The sequence below is a fragment of the Apostichopus japonicus genome, chromosome 2, assembly GCF_037975245.1.
Source record: "Apostichopus japonicus isolate 1M-3 chromosome 2, ASM3797524v1, whole genome shotgun sequence".
In the NCBI taxonomy this organism is placed as follows: domain Eukaryota; kingdom Metazoa; phylum Echinodermata; class Holothuroidea; order Aspidochirotida; family Stichopodidae; genus Apostichopus; species Apostichopus japonicus.
In genome coordinates, this window is record NC_092562.1 from 16,851,826 (window position 1) to 16,874,584 (window position 22,759).

The 22,759-nt window shown below is 37.4% G+C and overlaps 1 protein-coding gene across 1 annotated transcript in view; it reads right to left on the reverse strand.

Moving 5' to 3' along the window:
* The window catches only part of LOC139980211 (uncharacterized), a 30,889-nt gene extending 9,312 nt beyond the window's left edge, over positions 1 to 21,577 (reverse strand). Inside the window, exons 1-5 of the mRNA XM_071991710.1 lie at positions 20,078 to 21,577; positions 9,013 to 9,096; positions 2,640 to 2,861; positions 1,849 to 2,035; positions 634 to 710 (exon numbers count right to left, since the gene is read on the reverse strand). Of these exons, the coding sequence (XP_071847811.1) occupies positions 634 to 710; positions 1,849 to 2,035; positions 2,640 to 2,861; positions 9,013 to 9,096; positions 20,078 to 21,212 (1,705 nt within the window). The 5' untranslated portion in view covers positions 21,213 to 21,577. The remainder of the gene's footprint in view (positions 1 to 633; positions 711 to 1,848; positions 2,036 to 2,639; positions 2,862 to 9,012; positions 9,097 to 20,077) is intronic.
* Positions 21,578 to 22,759: the final 1,182 nt, after the last annotated feature.

Below are 22,759 nucleotides of genomic sequence, written 5' to 3' on the forward strand. Positions count from 1 at the left end.
TTGTCTAATCATCTCTGCGATGAAAGTGTTCAATGTACTACATCTTGAGTGACTGTGAAGTCTGGAATATTACGGACCATTAAAGCACAAAAAAAAAACAATTCTGTAGCTTCTCTTTAAGCATGTACTTATTAAAGGCTACAAAAAATTATGGTACAAATTCATTTTGGATGTCTATAGCCGCACCGGACATACCCATCCATACAACTGGACGTGACTCTTAACAGTAACCTATGAACATCCTTCAGGTTGCGACTCTCTAGATAACTAAATACTGACTGGTTCGCCGTTGTTTTCCCAACCAAGGTATCATTTAACAACTGTTTTTGCAGCGTGCATGTAGATATAAAACCAGCCAAGAAGTTTCTTGTACTCCATCACTGCCATCTGTGTAACTACAGTAGCTATTTCTTAATCTCGGAATGGTTGTATAAAATCAGTGAAGCATCCATTCTATTTCAGTATCTTCTATTGGTCGAATAATAGAAGCTATCAGAGTTCATTAAGGCTGACAAATAACATTTTGGGACGCTAAATACAGTCAATGCAAATTATTTGTCTGACTCTGGATGACTTGTTAACGATCCTGAGGGAAGAAATGGTATTGAAATCATTTCTTCATTTCTCTAATACCTGTACAATCCTGGGAGACATATATACATATACTATCCAACATTGGGTTCAGCTCAGGGGCCTGGTCCACTGCGACCCTGAAAATTTACAATAGAAGGAAAAGAAAACACAATGAGTACAGTTTATTGTCAATGCCGGCCATTTTCATAATAGTTTAGATTAAGCCCTGGAGTTTGTTCAAACATAACATAATTAAATACTTCCTCCCCTACGTTGGTCAATGTTCGGACCTAACGTCCGTCTTCTCTTGCCTTTAAGTGGGGTTCCTTCCTGCAGAAAGAGTACAGACCCTTTTCACCCCGCTGGTTTGTATGTTAAAAAATCTCCACGGTTACCCATTTCTTGCACAATGCTAAGCAGACACATGTGCTAGTGTTAGAATTCTAATGGATTAGAACTTACACTTCACAGTCAGGGGCTATATATACAATTTACATATATTTTGTGTAAAGCTCATTTTAGATTTAACAATATGGAAGACAATTTCACACAGCCTGGTTGTCTCCTGCAGCCAGGGCTAGAAACCAATATCTCACATATGTTAGGTTACCTCACAGATGCTACAGTAGGTTAACTCCCAGATGCTAGGTTACCTCACAGATGTCAGGTTAACTCCCAGATGTTAGGTTACCTCACAGATGTTAGGTTACCTTTCAAATGCTAGGTTAACTCAGTTATTGACCCATAAATCAGGGATTGACCCATATTTAATTTAGGGTTACATAGCTCACAATTTCAAATCCTACTTTGATCTACAGCATGAAAATCCTGACAGGAATGCGACAAAGTTTGAGACAGGCTACAGCAGCTGTTTTGGGTTGAGGACAGACCTTGTTATGGTGAGGCTACCAGTATGAAACCTGGTTTATCTTTTGGGAAAGTAACACCTGATATGGACCAGCCCACAACTTGAAGCTGCTTCAATCTGTCGGATTTAACCAGCACTATCGTGAGATCACCATCATGAACCGCAGGGTGACCTTAAGCAAAGTAACACCTTGCTAGCACCTGCCCAAACTCGAGGCTTCCTAGCTCTATTGACTGTGATCAGGACTATGGTGAGGTCACCGGCTAAAACCTTGCTTTGACCTTAAGCATAGTAACACCTGACAAGGACTGGATCAAAACAAAGTATATGAGTACCTATTATGGCTGAGACCAAAGACTATGATGAGACCCACCAGTATGAAGCCTCTGTAATATTGGCATACTTACTTAATGATATGGGCCACTGAAGCTGGACCAAACCAGTCCCCTGCTCTTTTACCGGAATGCTTCCCGATCTCTACTAAATGGTGGACCGAGAATGGGCTCATATCGGAGGGTTGGTCGCCGAACCATTGGATTATTTGACGATGTAACTTTTCAGACTCCACGGTTTGACTCTTGTAAAGATTCCAGTCTATGTAGAAGGAAATAAATCATTTAGCATTGTTAAAGTTACAAAGACCGAGACAAAAAATTAATGGAACTTACAAATGCCCCCCTCCCCCGCCCCCCCCCCAAAAAAAACATATCATCTATAGGATTTTCTCTTGCCTACATATGATTTTTAATACCTGTATATCAATGGTTTTCTAATAGTGAAGGGTTAGTGAGAGGTGATGGGGTGGGATGGTGGGGCGGTGGGGCGGTGGGAACAATAATACCTGTTCTTTTATTCACAGATCACACTCATTAAATGGTTATCTGGCAGGTAAACATTCACACCATACCTTGGTGTAGAACAACACTGTGTACAACAAAAGATATATCTAGACGGTCACCGGGTAAGCATGTTCAAAAAAGATTTAACTAAGTCCATTGAAAGAAAAGAAAGACTTGTATATACTCTGGGTGGTAGAATGAGAAGGAGGGACATTGACCAATAGTGATTAATCTGATCGGTCAGATGTACAGTACCATGTACTCAAAATGTTAAATCTGAGCAAGGCAGCCAGAGGTCGTTAAGAGATGCAAAGGAAGCGAGAATACAAGTTTTGCCTGTACATCGTTTCATACCATACCTCGTCCGAGGAAGTGAAGGATTAAGGACTGGGCTAGAAGCATCTGACCACTTCGCAGCATGCATCCCCACCCACAGTCAGTCGTTAATGTCGAACCGGACAGCTGGGGAAATTCCCTTCTATACGTCAACCAGATACGAGACACAAAATCCTGCTTGAACAGCTCCTCGGCTGGGGAACGAACTGCTTGTAGTCCAGGATGTAGTTTGTCTAGATCAGGGTCTGAAAAAGAAACATTTTGTGGTTAAAATAACAGTTTGTTAAATCTGATATTATCTAACTTTTTTGACCGATACATGATTACTAAGCTAAGTTGTCATTTCTGTAACCACAGGGAATGTCCCAGAGTCCTGTGTTATGTGGTCATTTTAACACATGTCTGTCGATAAACTCACATGACCTATTTATTACCTTCCCTCAGTCACATTGATCCTACAATTATATTGTATATTTTTGCACTCTGCAGATATAAACAGTGTGCCCACTGTATTCATGTCCAAAAGCTTGCTCTAGGTGGGTTCATTTCTTATGATCAGAGCTAAAAGATTACAATTTTTGTTGTCAAACAACAGCATGAGCACTGACACTTGTCTAAAACAGTATGAGGTGGTATAAAGCTTAAACGTCTCCTCATAATCTGTGGTAGGATGAGATGGAATGCAAGTGAATGGTTCCTGGAGGAGGGGGGGGGGAGAGGATGGTTAAAAATGTTAATTCCCAGATCTATCACTCTAGAAATCTGGGCAAGAATGCGAACAGTAAGGTGTGTTCTGAAAGCCAATTAAATACTTTTTGAGGGCTCCTCTGGAAAGCAGTGCTTCTGCACTGAGCAAGACTACCCTCATAAAGATGACAATAATAAAAATAAAATGAAAAATAAAAAAATGTGGGTATGAAAAAAATTTGACCACTTGTGCACAGTACTGCAGCTAACAGCTACGGTAAGCAATATATATCCCACCATGATGTGTTATTGTGTTTGTTCTTCCGCTCAGTACTGTATTAAGTATGTTAATTGAGCATCTCAGTATGAAGTGGAAAACATCAATTGTTTCACACATTGGTCTATACACAACATTCAATGGACATTGACTGTACAGAGGTGCATACAGTACAGTACTACTACTGTACCAGGTTTCCAAAAGATGAACAGTTATTTTTACCAGGTTTTCAAAAGATGAACAGATATTTTTACCAGGTTTCCAAAAGATGAACAGTTAGTTTTACCTGGTTGCTAAAAGATGAACAGTAACACTGTAATGCAACTTTGCATGCAGTGCACATAAGTATGTTTTTCTTGTTTATGAAGTATTGTATCTGTTTGAGCTGAAGTTGGGATGGTTTAAAAAGGACTTTCCTTTCCTTGGAGCCCTTCAAGAATCAATTAACCACAACTGATATTGTACAACATATATACTGTACAGTATACAATACATGTTTCATGACAATTCAAGGTTTAACTGGATAACTCTACGTCTAATAGAACAAGAGTGCCATGGAGATAGGTATAATAAGTGAGGATGTAAAGTTGGTAAGAGTTTTGCGTCAAATGAGAAATCGCCACAGAAAATACAATACTGAAAGAAAAAAATGAATAAAAAAGTTGCATTTTGTCATTCGTCAAACTGAAACGGTCTTAAAGATCACAATTTTGCCGTCTCACTGGTTACAGTACTGTATGATCCCACTAAAAATTAAGGAAATGTTGTTTACTGTAAATAGCGATAACAAATATCACGCAATCTGGTTCATGTTTATGCTGCTAAGGGTTTCACATACAGCACTTTTGAATTAAAATATGAATTCGATATGAAACTGATCTATTGATGAAAGCAAAAGGTTCCCAGTTCAGGTCAAATTACACTGTACAGTAGTATACTGTACAGGGATGTCTCTTTATAAATTATATTCCTAATCCCTGCACAAAGGTCAACGTTAAGGAAGATCATCCTGGACTTAACCATAATCTTTTAGATCCACTTGGCATTTTCATAAAAAGAAAAAAAAAAGTATTTATATTCTCTAAAAAAATCCACTTGTTAAGTATATATCCTTTCACAAACATTGACGTTGCAGGAAGCTTGAAGTGCCACAGCCTGGCTATAAGGGACTTTACAGTTAACTAGTGTATAACAAAGAGACTATACCATTGCCTGCCAGCTACATAGCAGATATTACTGTACACAGAGCACAAAATAGTTTTAGTTGGGTCACAGACACTTTCTGTAATACAACAATAAAGCATTTATGATCCATTTGGCATTTTTTTTATAAAATAAATCTTTTTTAAGATATTCTCAGATACTGAACTTCTTGATAGATTTATAGTAAGGCCTAAGAGCATGTAAGTACAGTACTTTGACATTAACACACGTACTGTGCGCAACAACTTAGAGACTAGAACAGAGATTATTACTATATTTTGTGACGTTTTAACATTAATTTATGCCTCAAAGTTTGCTAAATTATTTATAGCCCTACTGTAAATTAAAACACTTTAGGTACCAAATTATTTTTTACTGTAGGCATATACCCGCCACCTGCCACAGCCTTTCCTGTACCCTTACATGTGTACAATGAGACTTTTATAGGTCAAAAAAAAATATTACGTACATGTTCAATATGCTCGATAAAAACTATAAACTTTGAATCATTCTTGAGGAGTCTGGGAATATACAGTAGTTCTATACTGTACAGAACGTGCAGTTTATTGTACATACTGTACTGTATGGTACAGTATCTATATGTTTGTTTGTTATACACTATCATTATACTCACAAGGAGTTTCCAACAACTCATTCAAGGAAATTAATACACACATGCAAAACAAGCAACATTTTGTGACTCATGAAGGCAAGTGGGGGGGAGGGGGACCAAACCCAATGCAGGCACAACAAACCTCAAGCCACAATGTACTGTTAATACCCAAGATGACCTCCCCCCCCCTATTCCCTACTCCCATTGGGATACAGTAGGAAGGAACATCCTACAGTTAAAACCAACAGATTAGACATATTATGGACAGTAAATGAGCGAATGAGTGAAGCTATCTATCACCAGTAAAGTGCAACAAACTCATGGATATTTCACCTTGACATTTGGACAGCTAATATAATGCCTTCCTCTTTAACAGGTCTTCATTTAGTCTGAAGATTCGTATCCTGTAGGACACCAGGTATTACTACAGTAAGTGTACATAGATCTCCAGTGCAGTCAATATCAGACTAGTACTGTTAACAGTTTGTGCAGATTCAATACACAAAAGAAATTGTAAGGAATTTTAATGCATAATTTAATAAATCCCCAAAATGGTCACATAAAATATGTACCTCCCTTTAATACATACCTAGTGAGTATATGTACTTTCATAAATAGATTTCGAACAAGCAGGAAGGAAAAGTCTTTGAAATTGCTCCGATGAATGCAAAAGTCAATTTTTTCAAGAACATTTAAAATACTTTTGACTCTTACTGTCCTCATGATCAATAAAATCAATTACCCGTTATATGTTGTGAAATGCTCTGCAATTTTGGTAAAATTGTCTAAAATATGCAAAAGTTGCTTTCAAACTGCCATTATTAGAGTACCATACTGTACCTTTTTCAACACGAAAATCGAAAGTTTACATGTACAGTACATAAGGTCAGCTTAAAAACTTGCACTACAGTAGATGGATGTATACTTGAATGAATTTACTGTACATACAGAGTGGGAAAAGTTCAATATGGTATTAAGTCTTGTCTCATTAAAAATTCCCAAAATGAGAAGATGCTTTAAACTAGTATACGAAAATACTGTTGGAAGATTCTACAGATTTCAAAGGTGTACAGTGTTTTAAAGCCTGACGATGATGATGATTCAAAGGTTTAATACTGGCTGCTAAGATACAGAAAAACATCTTGAAAGGTTTTGTAAATCCCACAACTGGACAGTTGACTAGGCGATAGAATGAAAGGGAGGTACACTGTGTACAGTAAGTTCACAAGAGGTGAGCTGTACTGTGGGAGCTACAGTACAGTATTTGTACGTCACTGTCAAGAATAGCAGAAAGTCATGCTACTGTACTAATTGTAAAGTCAGAGTGCAGTAGAGCTCTATGAGGAGACAGGTAAGTGATGATGTACAGAAACTTAAAAGAAGCACTTGGCTGATTTAGATTTCAAGAGTAGATATGGAATAGTGGATGGATGATTCACAGTGCTCAAGGGTAATGTTTAACAGTACTTACTTGCAAAGTCAATGAATAAGACCTCGTACAGGGACCCCGTATATACATACATCATGTATATTCATGAGAATAGATGTGCCACAGGTTGAATTTTACATGGTCATCAAAAACCATCCATGTTTGCCAAATACTCTGCTTTAAAGTATACCACAAATATCTCAAAGAATTTACACATTTTGTTTTGTTTTTGGCAAGTTAAGGCAAGAGAACTTTCCGTATTTTTTTTGTTTTATGACAGACATTGTTGAAGACTTTTAGGTCTAAACTTAACGTCAAACACTTCATACTGTAGTGCATGTACAGTATGTATACCTTTAGGCAGTGCATACAGTTCTGTACAAAGTCTTACTATTAAAAACAGTGTTAAATACAGTAAAGTGTGAATTTTCTATATAGTACTGTACATACACAGCAATATTTGTGCAATATAATTTCAATCACTGTGGGGTCTGCAGGTGGTAACATATATATTTCTTTTCCAATTCAGTTCAGGCTAATGAATACCAGATATTTATCAATTATGATACGTGTCTGTGACTGAAGGAGTTACTGTACAGTAGGGCTGAAAGTTTTGGCATACCAAGGAAAAGACTAATCAATTCCAGAATTATAAATTACATGTGTTTTAAAAAAAATAAGGAGCTAATGAAGTTTATGAATAATCACAAAAATATCACAATGCCATAATCAAACGTTCTGGAATATTGTATCTGTCCTCTAATGTCGTTGTCCATGCTGAAGATTAACTTAAGAGATCATTCAGTACACCTGCAAAAAAGTGGGCCACTAAAAATTTGCTGGGCGTTTAACTTTTCTGAAGGGTGTACTGCAGGTTTGAATTTGAGCAAGGACGTCCATTATCTGCCTTACTAGCATATTTTGGGCCAATGCCAGAAAGAGACAGATTTTGGTGACATGGACATGGTTAACAGTTTTATATTTAGTACCTGTACTACTGTGAATAGGCATACATACAGTACAGTATCTATCTACAGGCATACAGTATACACTGTGCAGTAGGCTTACTGTACTTATAGAATCTACATGTACAGTATAGAGTAGGCATGTATTAGGTAGCTGGATATGGATATCTTCATTTTATATAATAGGGTCAAGTGTACACTTCAGTAGAATATGGCTTCACACCACCTACAGTATAGCCATGCAGGAAATAGCATCCACTAGGGGCTGCCTTAAATTTACTAGACCTAGATCAAAGGAAACAGCATCTGTGATGCAACACCGTGAAAAACGTCAGGTACAGTACTCTGTGGCACAGAATGTATGGATGTGAACTTCATACGGTCTTCACTACTTTACAGAACTAGGTCTACTGTAGCTGTGGTCCTGTTATGCCTCCCAGGGCATTTAGTGCCATTTACCCTTTTAAAAACATGTCATCTGGATATTAAAACACATGGTCTCTGTCAGGAAAAATAGACTTTTGATGTCGATCAAAATGTTTCGTTTTGACAAACTGCACTCAATTCAGGGTTACCCTCTCCCCTCCATTCCCCTACCCAACCCCCACAAAACTGATTGGTTTGTTTATTACAAATGACTGCAGTATATCTACTTGTCTCCGTTCAAAGCATGCATTTAGCCATCTACCCATTCTGAAAACAAATAAAGACTGTTATCATTTAGCACTGCACCCAACTGACCCACTTGTATTCAAAATTACACTGTTTGACACAAAGTGATAAAATGATGTAAGATGTGACGGGATTAATGAAGATTTTCAAGAGCGATAGAAGAACGATGCTTGCATAAGAGGATGGCAACTACGGAAGGGAGATGGCCGTACACGCACACAAAGAATTGCCAGATGCTATCTGAGCGAGTTAAATACGGTAATTGCATAAGGTTATATGAGGTGAGAAGGGGAGTACACGCTGTGAATTACAAAATCAATTTAGGGTTCTAACAGCTTTTGAAGTCAGTTTGGCAGGTAGTGGAGAATTAAAAGGCAGGAGGTAAAGCCAATTATCCCAGGTTGCATGTTGAACACTGAAGAGCTACTTGTGAATTTAAAATGTACATTCCATTTCCATCGGGATCTGACGTTGACAGGCCCAAAGTGGACTGAAAACTAATCCCTTAACTACTCGTTACTAACTGTGAGGAAGTTCTCCATACTCTTACCTTCTGGTCTATGATGATAACATTTCCCTAGTAACCAAATAGCCTTGTGAATATTGAAAAGAGTTTTAGTCTTCACCGTCCAACCTGCGAAAAAGAAAAAAAGAAATGAAAGATGATATTCCGTCTTTTATTAATGGCACAATCGTATGGAATTGCAATTTATAGACTTCTAGATGCACACATACTGTGAGTGTGTGCTATTGTAATGGTAAAACTACATTTACTGTACTGAATGTAAACACAGCAATTTCTGTACAAGTATAAAACGCCTGCTTTCGAGCAAAATACTTTAAAATGTTACAAAGTAGACTATAGTGTAAGTAACATACTGTAGGTTAGGTATGGTCTAGATTGGAGTGTACAATACAGGGTATATATGTGTTGTATGAGGGGACAGCTGTATGAGAAGAATGAAGTTATTAATTCAACTAATTTGTAGTATACTGTACACACACATGCTACAGTACAGTTAGGTGGAGGTCAATGAATTTCATTCGATCTGAAATTCTTGGGAAGGTTACACAGTGTAACGTTTGGAAACCTACAGTTTCACAATTAAAGAAATTCTACCTTTCTTCCATCCACCCTCCCTAACGTTAGATCAGTAGTAATTGCTATCTGAAAGAAGTTTATACTGTACACGTGCACTCAGGGGCGGCGATTTGTTTCAAATATTGGGGGGGACATTTGCTTGGGTGCAGGCGAATTACTATCTAAGCGGAGCGCCACCATTGGTTGGCGCGCAGCGTACAAGAAAATTTCTGGTTTTGATAGCCCCCAGATCACCGGAAATAGCACTTCTCGGGCTTGAAAATGACCAACCAGATGTACAGGGCCAAAGCCAAAATTACCGTAATTGTGGTGGGACGGAATTTGATAGACCTTTTGAATAATACCACTTTATATGTAGCATATATGAAGGAATCAGGATATCCACACAAACAGGTCAGTCACAGACTGCAACCAGACACAAAAAAAAAAGACACAAATTTGAAGATGTTGCCATGGTAACACAAATATATTGACGTGGTGGGACGGAATGATAAATCTCATGAAATCATGTACATGTAACCTTTATGTAATTATTATCAAAAGTAGTACAATATCATAGTAATTATTAACACTGAAATGGAGGTGAACTATTCTTCTACCATTAGGGAAACAATGGCAGAAATTATACTTCATGCATAAGAATTGTGTTAATTTTACCGAAAGTGTGTCAATGTGGTGGGACGGAATGTGGTGGGACGGAATTTTTTTCCAATGTAAAGGCTGTTGATTAGGTACGAAAACAATCAATAATTATGTTTTCTCTCACAAGAATTTCATAAGCAACAATGAAATTTATGCTGTCCAGAGTGAAATATTAAATATGCTCGATAAGATCTTGGACTTATTCAGTTGGAAAGTTATTTCGAACATTTGTATTGGATGCTTTGTACGCTGCTCGATTATTTGCTTTCTGGTTGGCCCTTTGCCTTTTCTTCCTACTCCACTCCCATTCTGGAAATACCTCAGCAGTCAGCACCCCATTCTCTCCTTTTTCTTCCTATAACGTATGTATCTGCTAGCAGACACATTTTGAGGCTCAGGATTCTCCATATTGATCTGTTTTGCAAAGTGAGATAAAAGGACATTCTTACCAGCGGGATGCATGAAAAGGGGACTGGGGGTGGGGGGTATAGCCACACACATTTCTGGCTTAATTATTGAGAAGTTGGGGGACCAGGAAGCAATAGTGGTCTTCCCCCATATGCCAACATGTGAATAGAAAGAAAGAATAACTTGGCTTTACCATCCTGTGAATTGTGTAAATTACAAATGCAATGTTATGAGAGTTGGCCTCACAATGTGCAGTTATGAACAGGCTGAATAATTGCTAGGCATAGACAGTATACACTTCCTGCACAATATATTTCAACTAGCCTACATGGTGTTTTGGTTCACTTTTTTTGCATCGTAGGCTACAAGTTTCAAAATCCAACTTAGTATGGTAGATAGCAACAGCTTAGGCAGCATGCCATATTCTGTTAGGCAACAGCTTAGGCTAAAACATTAATTTACTAGGCTAGACAACTCCAGCAAAATATGTAATATTTCATCTAATGGGTTTGCTTCCTAGCATTAGTACTGTAGGCTACACATTTCTACCTCTCATTATACTATAAGTTTTGTTTTAAACCTTTCCAATATAGCATAGTTTGTTAGGCAACAGCTTAGGCTAAATCATAATTATCACTATCAAATTGTCTGAATTGCTTACTGTATAACCATGAAATGGAGGTAAATTAATATATTACTATTGAGAAGCAATGATTTCTTACCTTTATTCTTGCAATCTAGCTCTTCTATCTTGTATGCTTCAGTATGTGAGTACCACTTGACTTTAGAGTCAATTTCTTGTGCACGTGGATCATTGTTCATCAGCAGATGATATCAATTCAAAAGCACATGTTCTACAATGGATAGTTTAGGAAAGCCAAAAGGGCCAAGAAAGAAACCTAGGGTGAACAACTAGGACTTTCAATAGTGATGGGATTTATTTATGCATGATAAAAAACCCATTCTCAATTTACCCAAAAATGTGTTGTTTTGACACATGAGGTTCAAAACTGATGTGATGTGTACAGTATGTATGGAATATCCAGATACATAAAATTTTGAAGTATCATCAATTAATCACATTGTTATAAGGTTGGGTGTTCAAGGAGTCTGAATAAGTTTGTAATCTTAAGTGACAGAGGTGAATTTTGGACCAGACATGCTGTTTGAAGATGCCTTCTCTTTAAAATTCCGTCCCACCACACCTTGTTTCCGTCCCACCACGAAAATGTTGGACTATCCCCCTGTCTATCCAGGATAAAATATTTATTTTTTCTCCACTCAGAGGTGTCAGTTACATACATAGTTGATAGTTTGGAGTGTTTAAAAAAAATTATCATTTTTTTTCCCCCTTGGAAATTAAAAAAATATGTTCAAAAATGTGGTGGGACGGAATTGAACACTTTCGTTTTATTTTTTTCTTCATTCAAGAACTACTATTGATACATTTTATAGTGCATAAAGTATCCTCATTAAAGGCCATTTATACTGTCAAAAACAGAAAAATTCAACTTTGTTCCCATATGTAATTACCTCATTTTTCTGAAATTCCGTCCCACCACATCAGGAGTGTGCTACCTGCATTTTGGAATGACCGCATTCCATTGTTATGCGAGTTATCGTAATTTTTTTTTATGATTACAGAACTTTGGTTAGTTGTTCTCATAACCATGGGTGAAATGAGCCTAAGTGGCAATGTTCAAATTCCAGGTAAAGTGATGACCATTAATGGCTTTGGCCCTACACTTTTGCCTGAGAACCAAGCTTTTCCCAATAGTCATAACCTTTTTCAAGATTGTCAGCAGTCATACATCATGTTCAACCTCATCGCATCTCCTTGTGGATCATTGCTTTTGTAGGTTATTCTACGTAACGCCCCACAATACCCGTCAGCCCCACTTTTCAAGGTTTGAAGCCCATTATTTGTTCAGAATTTGAATAATAAATTCACTTCAAAAACATACCCATAATGTTGCACAAAATTTCATCTATGGACAACCAATATAGAAAAACCCCCTTCAACCCCTAACAGACCGGTTAATATTGCACAAGTAGAGGGAAGTATGATAAAGAATGTTGGTCAACCAATTTTCGAAAACTCAGACACAGTTAATTTATTGGTGTAAAAATATTAAAACCTCTTATACCGGCTTCTATAAAACTTCGATATCATAAAAAAAAAAATATGCTCGAGGGGGTGTATTCCACCCTTCGGCCCCCTTTCATTACGGATGCGGTCCGTCTAGCTTTCGGTCATATATAGTAACAAATTGTGACACGGTTAGACAGGCGCCTTGCGAGGGATTTGCCAAGGGAGGGGCGAAGTTTGTAGGCAAACTATCTAAGCGTAGCGCCACCATAAGTTGGCGCGAAGCGCAAAAGAAAATTTTGCCCGAAAATGCTTCCCAGATCGCAGGAAATGGCACTTCCCAGGCCTTGTAAGTTGCATCTAAGCATTTTCTATTTTGACATTTCTAGCGATATCATGAAAAAAATACAAGAAATATGCTAAAAAAAAACTATGCCACCAAATATTGGGGGGGATATTAGATACTATATCCCCCCACCTAAAATATTGGGGGGGGGACATGTCCCCCCCGTCCCCCCCCATGATCGCCGCCCATGCGGGCACTACAGGTCCACTGCAGGTTCACTACCTTACAATATGTGCTACGTATAATCCCTGTCAGCACATCACAGAAATGAGACTTGCAGATATTATCCATATTACAGTAATATACTAAAATTACATTCTAGAATTATAATACCACTTTGTGTGTGTGTTTATATGTGAGTTTACTATACTGTACATGCATGTACAGTACTGTGCTACAGTCTGTTAGTAAGTTAGTGTGGCAGTCTTGAAGGCTCTTAACTTTGTCTCACATACTGTATTATAACACACTGCAGTATGATTACTGTGTACACAAAACGCTGTTTATGTACACATCTTTGCACAGTTTGTATGTATACTGCAGCAGATTTCCCATTTTTCTATAGCATTTTGGAATAAGATACCGGATCAAATCTTCCCTGCTGGTACAGCATGCACACTAAGCATACATACTTCATATTGTATTGTCAAGTTCTCAAATATGCAGCCTAAACAAGTGGGTGGGAGAAAAGAAACAAGTACTTGAGTTTATACTACCATCATATAAACCTTGAAAATGTACTTGTAGGATACTGTACTCACAACAGTAGGTAATTGTGTATTATCCTGGTAGCTACAGTAAGGTAAGACTTCCATGATTTAACAATAACAAAAAGCACTTCCCGGCCCTACTGTACATATAATGACATGTATCTTTTAGAGTCTGTGGATCTTTGGATAAACTACAATACTTTACTTCACACATTGCAGAGAGGGATTAATTCAGTGTTCAAAGTTTTGTGTCGGTATTTTTTTAAGGTTCTGCTGTTTTGTCTCGTACAAAAATTAATGATATGATTCCTTTTGTGCAAAAAATGGCAAAGTACAGTACACATCTTTGCACTCGTGTAGTAGCAATTTGCTCATTTTGGGATGCGAGACCAGATAAATTATTTGCTGGTACACCATTGAAAGAATATGTACATATATTATTGATGTAGTACTGTAGATTACTCTTTTAACAAATCTGTATCTAAACTTTATTGTTACTACCATGAATCATTAAAAATGAGGAATTATTCTGAGTTTTTAATGTGTCAAATACATTTGATAAGTGTACTTGTACCAGCAGTTTGATTCTATTTGACAATTCCCAACCTCTATTATAAACAGTGTCAGTGTACTACATATAGCCTAATGTCATATCCACTCTACTGCTCATCTTTGAAGCCGCCAAAAAGGAGGTTTTCATGTGAAGCAATCAACAGACAAATTAAAACTCTCCTATTGGAAATGACATCTGTTTCCCTTTGCTCTGTTACATACGTATGTACAGTTAGTGATGATGATGATGATATTTTAATCATTTACTGTGCTAGGCCATGAAATATTATTTTCATCAAGTCTATTTTCTGCTTTCCTTGTTTAGGCTTGATAATATCTTCTTTCAGAGGAAGTGCAGTTACAACTGCAAGTAAAGTCTGGAAATCTGTAATTTCCCTTCGGTTCATTAAAATACCCAGAGCTGTAGTAACAAGTTAACAACATACTGTATCATAGAGTCCTGTACTGCAGTGCTACTGTACGTAGAAATACGTGGGTGGTGTGCGACCTACTGTGGACTATCAAAATAAAAACGGTTGCATAGACTTTCATGTTTGGTGACCTTGTTGGTTGTTACGTACAGGAAGTACTATCTATCCCTACAACACAATAAACAGTACAGCAGTACCATTACTGTGCAATTTATAAATCACAGCTTTTACTATACAGTAGGTATTAAAACAAAGTATTGTACTGTACTACTGTGCACTCCATGCAGGGCCCACTGATGTTATTTACAGTCCTGTTCTTTTATTTTTCTGTGACAAGACAGTTGCAAACTGCTAAAGTAATTGCATAAATGCAATTACCACCATGAGACTGCAACATTGAATACTGTACATACAGTATGAACAGATCCGTACAGTTCATATCCAATACAAACATTATGTGCAGTGAACTACTGTATGACTACGATACTACAGTACATAGATACTGTCATACCGTCCTTTACCTGCACACACATGCAACTCTATATTATCCTATACTGTATGTAGTACATAAAGCAAATAAAGTATGTATAGTATATACTGTATCCTTACAGTTCATATCCAATACATACATTATGCGCAGTGAACTATGACTACGATACTAGAGTACATAGATACTGACATACCGTCCTTTACCTGCGCACACATGCAACTCTATATTATCCTATACTGTATGTAGTACATACAGCAAATAAAGTATGTATAGTATATACTGTATCCTTACAGTTCATATCCAATACATACATTATGTGCAGTGAACTATGACTACGATACTACTGTACTACTGTACATAGATACTGACATACCGTCCTTTACCTGCACACACCTGCAACTCTTTATTATCCTGTATGTAGTACCATGGTGGTAGTACATACAGTATATACATCCGTAGAGTTCATATCCAATACACTTTATGTGTAGTGAATTATGACGATGATACTACCACATATATACTGACATACCGTCCTTTACCTGCACACATATGAAACTCTATATTAGTCTGTATGTACAGTAGTATATACTTACATATCTGTATGTATACAAAAATCTGGACTGTTAGGTCCCAAAGTTTTGTTAATTTGGAAGTTCAGGTCAGTGGGTAACATACACGTATGTGTTGGGCAATGTGTGTATGTGTTGGGCAATGTGCAGTACAGTATGTGTAAGGCAATGTGTGCAGGAAGACATAAATGAGAAGGATGTGGTGAATACTGTACGATAATGAAATATGACAAAACACACACAACACTGGTCTCAAGATGCGGAAGGCTTTATAGCGCTTGATCGATTTACTCATTGCTACTGGTGGAGTTATTAGTGGAGACACAAACCAAGCCACCATCTGTCAGGTTTGGGGATTGAAAACATCAAACAGCTGAACATTCCAGATGGGGTTTACATCTAGGGAATCATCCTGTTCATAATATGTGAAATTCAGTGACTACAGTATGTAACTAAATAGTTGCCCTGTGCCTCTGTATGAAACGGAAGTTCCTATTGTACATGTTCCTGTACAGTAGTAAGTACTGTCAAATTTGGAAGCTATCATTGTTTCTATAATAAAAAAAAAATTGTTGGATAGTCAGACTGCTGATGTAGATATTCCATACCAATACTGTACATTTTTTTGTTGAACATGTGATGTATTCTTTGCATGATCATTCTAATACACATAGGTACCGTTGGACATTGGGAATGAACAACCAGGCTGACAACATTCTCAGGTCCTAATTTTGAAAATGAAAGGGTGGTGGGTGGGGGTCCCGTGGGGGGGTCAAGATCTTCCTTTCTGTCTGGGAGGATATAAAGCAGACCAAGGGCATGTCAACATTGGAAAACGAACCAGTGGTGGATCAACATTGAAAAAAAGAGGGTTACGCCAGAGTGAAACAGTCATGGTGATTGCTTACGAATCAAATATATAATGATAAATAGTATACATGTAGTATAGCCTTTGGACTTGCGCTGCAAAAGTGATGAGGTCAAGTAACCGCCAGAGTTCTCCGGTCATGTGATCCTCCCAGACATTCAAACTACATCTTGATTGCCCTTGTTAAAAGGGGGGGGCCCGGGGGAGGGGAATCCAACATAAATATTATACTTAACAATGAAATACAAGCATAAACTGTTGTTATTACTAATATCCAGAATCATTCTCTCTTTTTTATGTTGTCTTTACTAAGCAAGGCATAAAAACACTCAAATCGTGAACTAAAGGAAGTTTGGCACTATTTAAAGTAAATCTTGGCCCCTGTTACTGAAATATTATTCTAAAACTGGAACATGAAAAGAGGTCTAAACAGGAAACAGCAATCAACAAATCAGGAATCAGCAAACACGTCGCAATCAAGAACATGGGCGTGTTCCTAAGCATTGATTATATTGTGTTGTGTGTGTACATAAAGTACCTCATTGTTAAAGCAGAATGTTAAAGGCATTGAAGACTCGCCCCAAACCGGGTGCTGCGCTCTGAAAAAGTTAACTTTCTGTTGCTTGCAAGTGAAGTTTTCTTCTTGTCGCTACAAAATGCAGACAATGAAACGTGATACCTTGTTATCTTTTATCTAGACCTCGCTGAGCATGCACACTGTGCTGTGGGTATTGACAGTAGCTGTATGTAATTGACTGTACACTAGAGTCTAATTACCGACGGTAGCAAGCTGAGTGTGTATTTTCTGTGATCGATGGTGGTGTCTAACACTTCTGTTACACCTCATTCGAAACTAGTATCAGATTACCGGTATTAGACGTTTCTTTGTACGCGAGTCTTCACACCCTTTAGTGTTAAGCATGCTATTGTAGCGATTTCTCATTAAGAACATCTGTTTGTACATAAGTGGGCAGTCAGGTGCATACAGTGGGCCTGGTACCGAGGAGTACAGTAGTACTACAATTCTCCATTTAAATACACCATACTGTGCAATCTAGCTTGATCAATGGTCAGTATCAAACTATCCCTTCAACATGGGCATGTGGCTTTCTCTTCTGAAAACAAACTCATTGGTGCAAATAATGGAAAGAAGTTGGGGCTGACCAATGAACATGTTCTCGCGCCAGTCATGTTTGCTAACTCCATTTCATTTTACTTTCAGACAAACTACAGTACGGGCTAATGTGGTCAAATTCTTCAGTTGCCAGGTCACTTGAGAGCACTTTGCAAATAGGCAAAGGCAACTATACTACACACAGTATGCGGCACAGATTCACAGATTGTCATGCTACTCTGGTGGCCGGGGTACAGCACCATATTACTGTAGTACATGTATGTATTTTAGATCCTCCTGCAAGCAGGAACTCCCAAAGAAGCCATCATTTGCTTATCAAAGCCGCAAGCTGACCGAAATCAGTCTCTTAGATTCATATTAAACATCACTGATCAATTATGAATTGTCAACTGTCAACAACTCTGTAACTGGACGATATACAGTACATTATTCTTGGAGTGACTTGAACTCAGGACCTTATGACTGAAATGCACCGGCATTAACCACTGAGCTGACACTCCTAACACTCCACATACACAATGTTACACTCAACATTGCTACAACATCGAGCTACAGTATTACATCTCAGAACAATCCAGCACTAAATTGATAGAAATGCAGTAAATGTCACTCCACTTGTTGATCATGATCTGATTAGGGCGAGCTATTGATATTGATCATTCCTTGACTCGAATGCAGATCACCTGATCGAATCTTGAGCATGCTTGCATTAAGTCCACATGTGGTACTGTATAATTGGTAGTATTGCGCCAATAATTGTTTGTGACATCTGTATTGGCCAATATTTGCAATATCGACGACATATCGGTATCAGTCAAATGTAGCCTCATTGCCGATAAATGATAAAATGCAGTTTGTTAAAACATCAATGGCTGAAGAAAGATAGTATTTTGAGAATCAAGTTTGCATATCACAATTAGTGTTAGTATAGCCAGCTAATGGCAGGATATAATTTTTTTAAAGAAATTAATAAATGGAAGAAAATATTTTGTTTTGGTTCTGGTAAACACATGGGGTAGTAAAAGTTCTTAGCCAGGATATGCTAATGTCTTTTTTCCATATGAAATCAGTTGTATTTATCGCAGGATGTCATCTTTTAACATGTTTGCTAAGAAATTTGTGGCTCCATTTGGCGAAAGTTTATATAAGACTTGCAGCCTAAAGTGTCTGAATGTAGTTGGTCAAACAGAGTAACGAATCATACAACAGAAGTAACAGGAAGCATAGGCTTACTGTATGTCCCCCCCCCCACCCCACCTACCCCCAAAAAATGCTAGCACACAGTTGTATGCATGTACACACCTTGGTGGTGAATGTGATCGTTCAATTTAAAAGAGCTTAGTGTTATAGAATACACACATATTTATTTTTACTAATTTACCAACAGGATTCCACAAATGAGAGTTATACAAACTGTGGTTACTGTTTGTGAATTGTGCAAACGATAATTAACTTAAGAAAGATGATCATTATATTGATACTTTATATCGGAATATCGGATATCGGCCAAAACTGATACCAGGAAAACACTTTTATATCATATCCTGTCCTGTAAGAGGATGTACTGAACTGACATTGGAAAGAAAAGAAAACGAAAATGATAATTGTTTATTAAAGGTCTTCATGTTGTTTTGTTAAAGAGATGGTTTCGCTGCAATTGCTCCTTCGTCAGTTATATATAATGCTACTCACCTTTCACTTCAAAGCATCAATACCTCGGCTGATAATTTATCACTGTTTTCATGGCCTGGCTCAATGAACAAAATGTACAGCATTGGCAGCATGTTGTCATAACATTTGCTGCCATCAAGTTCTGTACAGTATGCCTTCTAAATATTTTACTACCAAACATGTTGCAAACACTTTAAAAAAAAAAGCCGAAGCAATTGAGTTCCCTACTACTGTACTAAGTACTGTAAGGTCACTGCCATTCTTTACAGTTAAGTTTTTCAGAGTTCCTTGTACAAATTTTAATTTCAGCTTTGTCATTTATCAGCCAACATGTATGCAATATCAGAATGTACTGCAGAAAGAAGAAATATATTATGATGAATAAAACTCACTTTGAAATCTACTTAGTTTAGTCAAACTTTCTTTTCAGCATGGCTGAATTCTACTTAACGTATTGTAATGCTATTAATGAATTAACTCTTAACTGCAATGTGGTCAGGACTCTAATATTACTAGTGTGTCAGTATTTAATTTTAATCACAAACAGAGATTGGCTTGTAGAAAAATGAAATCTGAATACAAACTTGATGATTGAATCTTACCATATTTGACATTATTCCACATTGACATAAATTTCAACTTGACTTTTTCTGCCTGCTCGTGCCAGTCATCGTCTTCGTCGATATCACTTCTTCTGGAATCAATAGTTTGTGATTTATTATATGATGGTCTTCTCTGAATTAGCTTCATTTCTTTAGCCCTATCACTGGAACTACTTCGAATTCTTCGCCTTGTACTTTTACCGATTGTTCTAGACGATCTTTCAACTACTAGACTAGTGCTTTGTCCATCATTTTTATTAGTTAAATTTTGTCTTTGGGTGTCAGGTGATTCTTCACCAGGGAGCAAGAGTGGTAGATCTTTCTTAACAGTTGCTTCTCGTGGTTGAAAACTTGCATACTGTGGATATAACCCTAATTCTGGTACTGTCTGTGAGTGGTGGAATATAGGCTGCACATCACTAGTATAGGCCACTTGAGTTTTATTCCGGGGAGGCGAAAACCCACTAGGAAGAATATGTAAGTTACGATTTTTTATCTTTGGTTCTGATTTCTGTGGAACTTTCCGATTGGTTAAACTTGACGATGAAGTTGATGACAATGATAAGGGTGAAACAATCCTCGGTTGAGAGGTAAGCCTCTGCCCTGTAGTAGTCTGAACATTTGCTTTGCTTGAATCAGCTAGAATTTGATCCTGTAACTGAAGTTGACTGGGATTTAACAGCAGTTCGTTGTCCTCGGTGACACTAGGCCGAACGTCGGTATTACCTTGGCCAAGATGGACTGTGCTTAGTCTGGAAGGAAAATTTGCACTTTGCCCATCAGTATCTGTTCTCCTTAAAATATCACTCGATTGTGACGAATTGCTGTCACTTCTACTTGTAGATTCAGTACTAACTTTACCAACGTTACTGTTACTACTTGCAGTTGCACTTGCCCACACTGTAGTTGCTGGCCTAGTGTTAACCGCATTCACGTTAGTTCTATAGCTTGAAACGTTAGCATTACTACTACTAGGCCTATTGGTACTACTACTACTACTAGTGCTCTGTCTACTCCGTGTATCTCCAACTGTATCGGGTTTTCTCGAGGTTGAAGAATCCACGTCTATTAAATCCGCAAATGTACGTTTAGTTGCTTTCCACACTTCCGCCATAGGAGAATTGAGGAATGCCATTATTATTGCAATTTTAAATATTTTTTTACCGTTCTTCCATTGCAAAAAGTTTCAGGTCGTGTCACGTCAGCTGATATTTTGTCACGGGTTTCGTCATTGAATCGGTGTATTGTTTGAGGAGTTTCTAACACTGCAATTGTGGTGAGCAATCTGAAAGGCTGAAGCTTATTTGTTTTGCTGCAAGAAGGAAGTACATAAATCTCACACAAAACCGTAACTGATTATCTGCAGTGAACTAGCGATTCTTTAGCTTTTAGAATACAACTGAAAGAGTGTTTACAATACGGATTTTGATAATAGTACAGAAGGATAACATGGCAGTAGCAACTGTATTTTGTTCGACCTACTGTAGCCAATCGGAAGCTAGCAGCCATTAGTACCGTAGCAGAATATAGCATCACCCACTAAAAGCAGACAATAACGAAAATGACGCTATAACACACCAAAGGTTCACAAAAAAAAAGCGGCCACACGTTATGCGTCCACTATCGGAAACAAAACTTATTTCTTGACCAAAAATGACCATTATCGCTTTTTCAAATTCGAAAAAATCCTTAGTAAGAGCAAAAAACCCTTAAAAAATATACATTTTCAGTTTTCCGAAAAATCATTCTATAGTTATATAGGGATTTAGTATGATAGTACCAGAAAATAGACGAAACAAAGTTTCACGGGGCATATGTCCACGGTAACAAAACAAAACTTATTTCTTGACCAAAAATGACCATTATCGCTTTTTCAAATTCGAAAAAATCCTTAGTAAGAGCAAAAAACCCTTAAAAAATATACATTTTCAGTTTTCCGAAAAATCATTCTATAGTTATATAGGGATTTAGTATGATAGTACCAGAAAATAGACGAAACAAAGTTTCACGGGGCATATGTCCACGGTAACAAAACAAAACTTATTTCTTGACCAAAAATGACCAGTAACATTCTATCGCTATTTCAAATTCGAAAACATCCTTAGTAAGAGCAAAAACCCTTAAAAAATATACATTATCAGTTTTCCGAAAAATCATTCTAGTTAGGGATTTAGTAATAGTGGCCTACCAGAAAATAGACGAAACAAAGTTTCACGTGACATAAGTCCACGGTAACAAAACTTATAAGTTCTTTGACCAAAACCAATTATTAATACATTTTGCCACTTTTTCAATTTCGAAAACATCCTAAATTCGAGCAAAAAGCCTAAAAATATGTTTCTTTCAAAATTAAATTATTCGAGTCATAGAGGGATATAAGGGCCTATAAATAGTACCAGAGACCAGACGCTCCCCTTTCACGTGGTAAAAGTCCACTGGTCGATAACAAAGCTTCTTCTGCCAAGAAACCTGTTTTCCAATCTCATATAGTTTCAGATTATGTTGAATTACTGAACTCCTCAACGCGAAGTGTGCATTTGTAGTATTTTTGGGGTTTACCGGGAAAGTTAGTCCCTTTGTTTACCAAGTATACTTGGGGAGGATGTTTTCGGATGTGAAATAGCGGTAAATGTTGAAGTCCACTTTTTGTTTTTTAAGAGATAACTTTTGTTACCGATAACA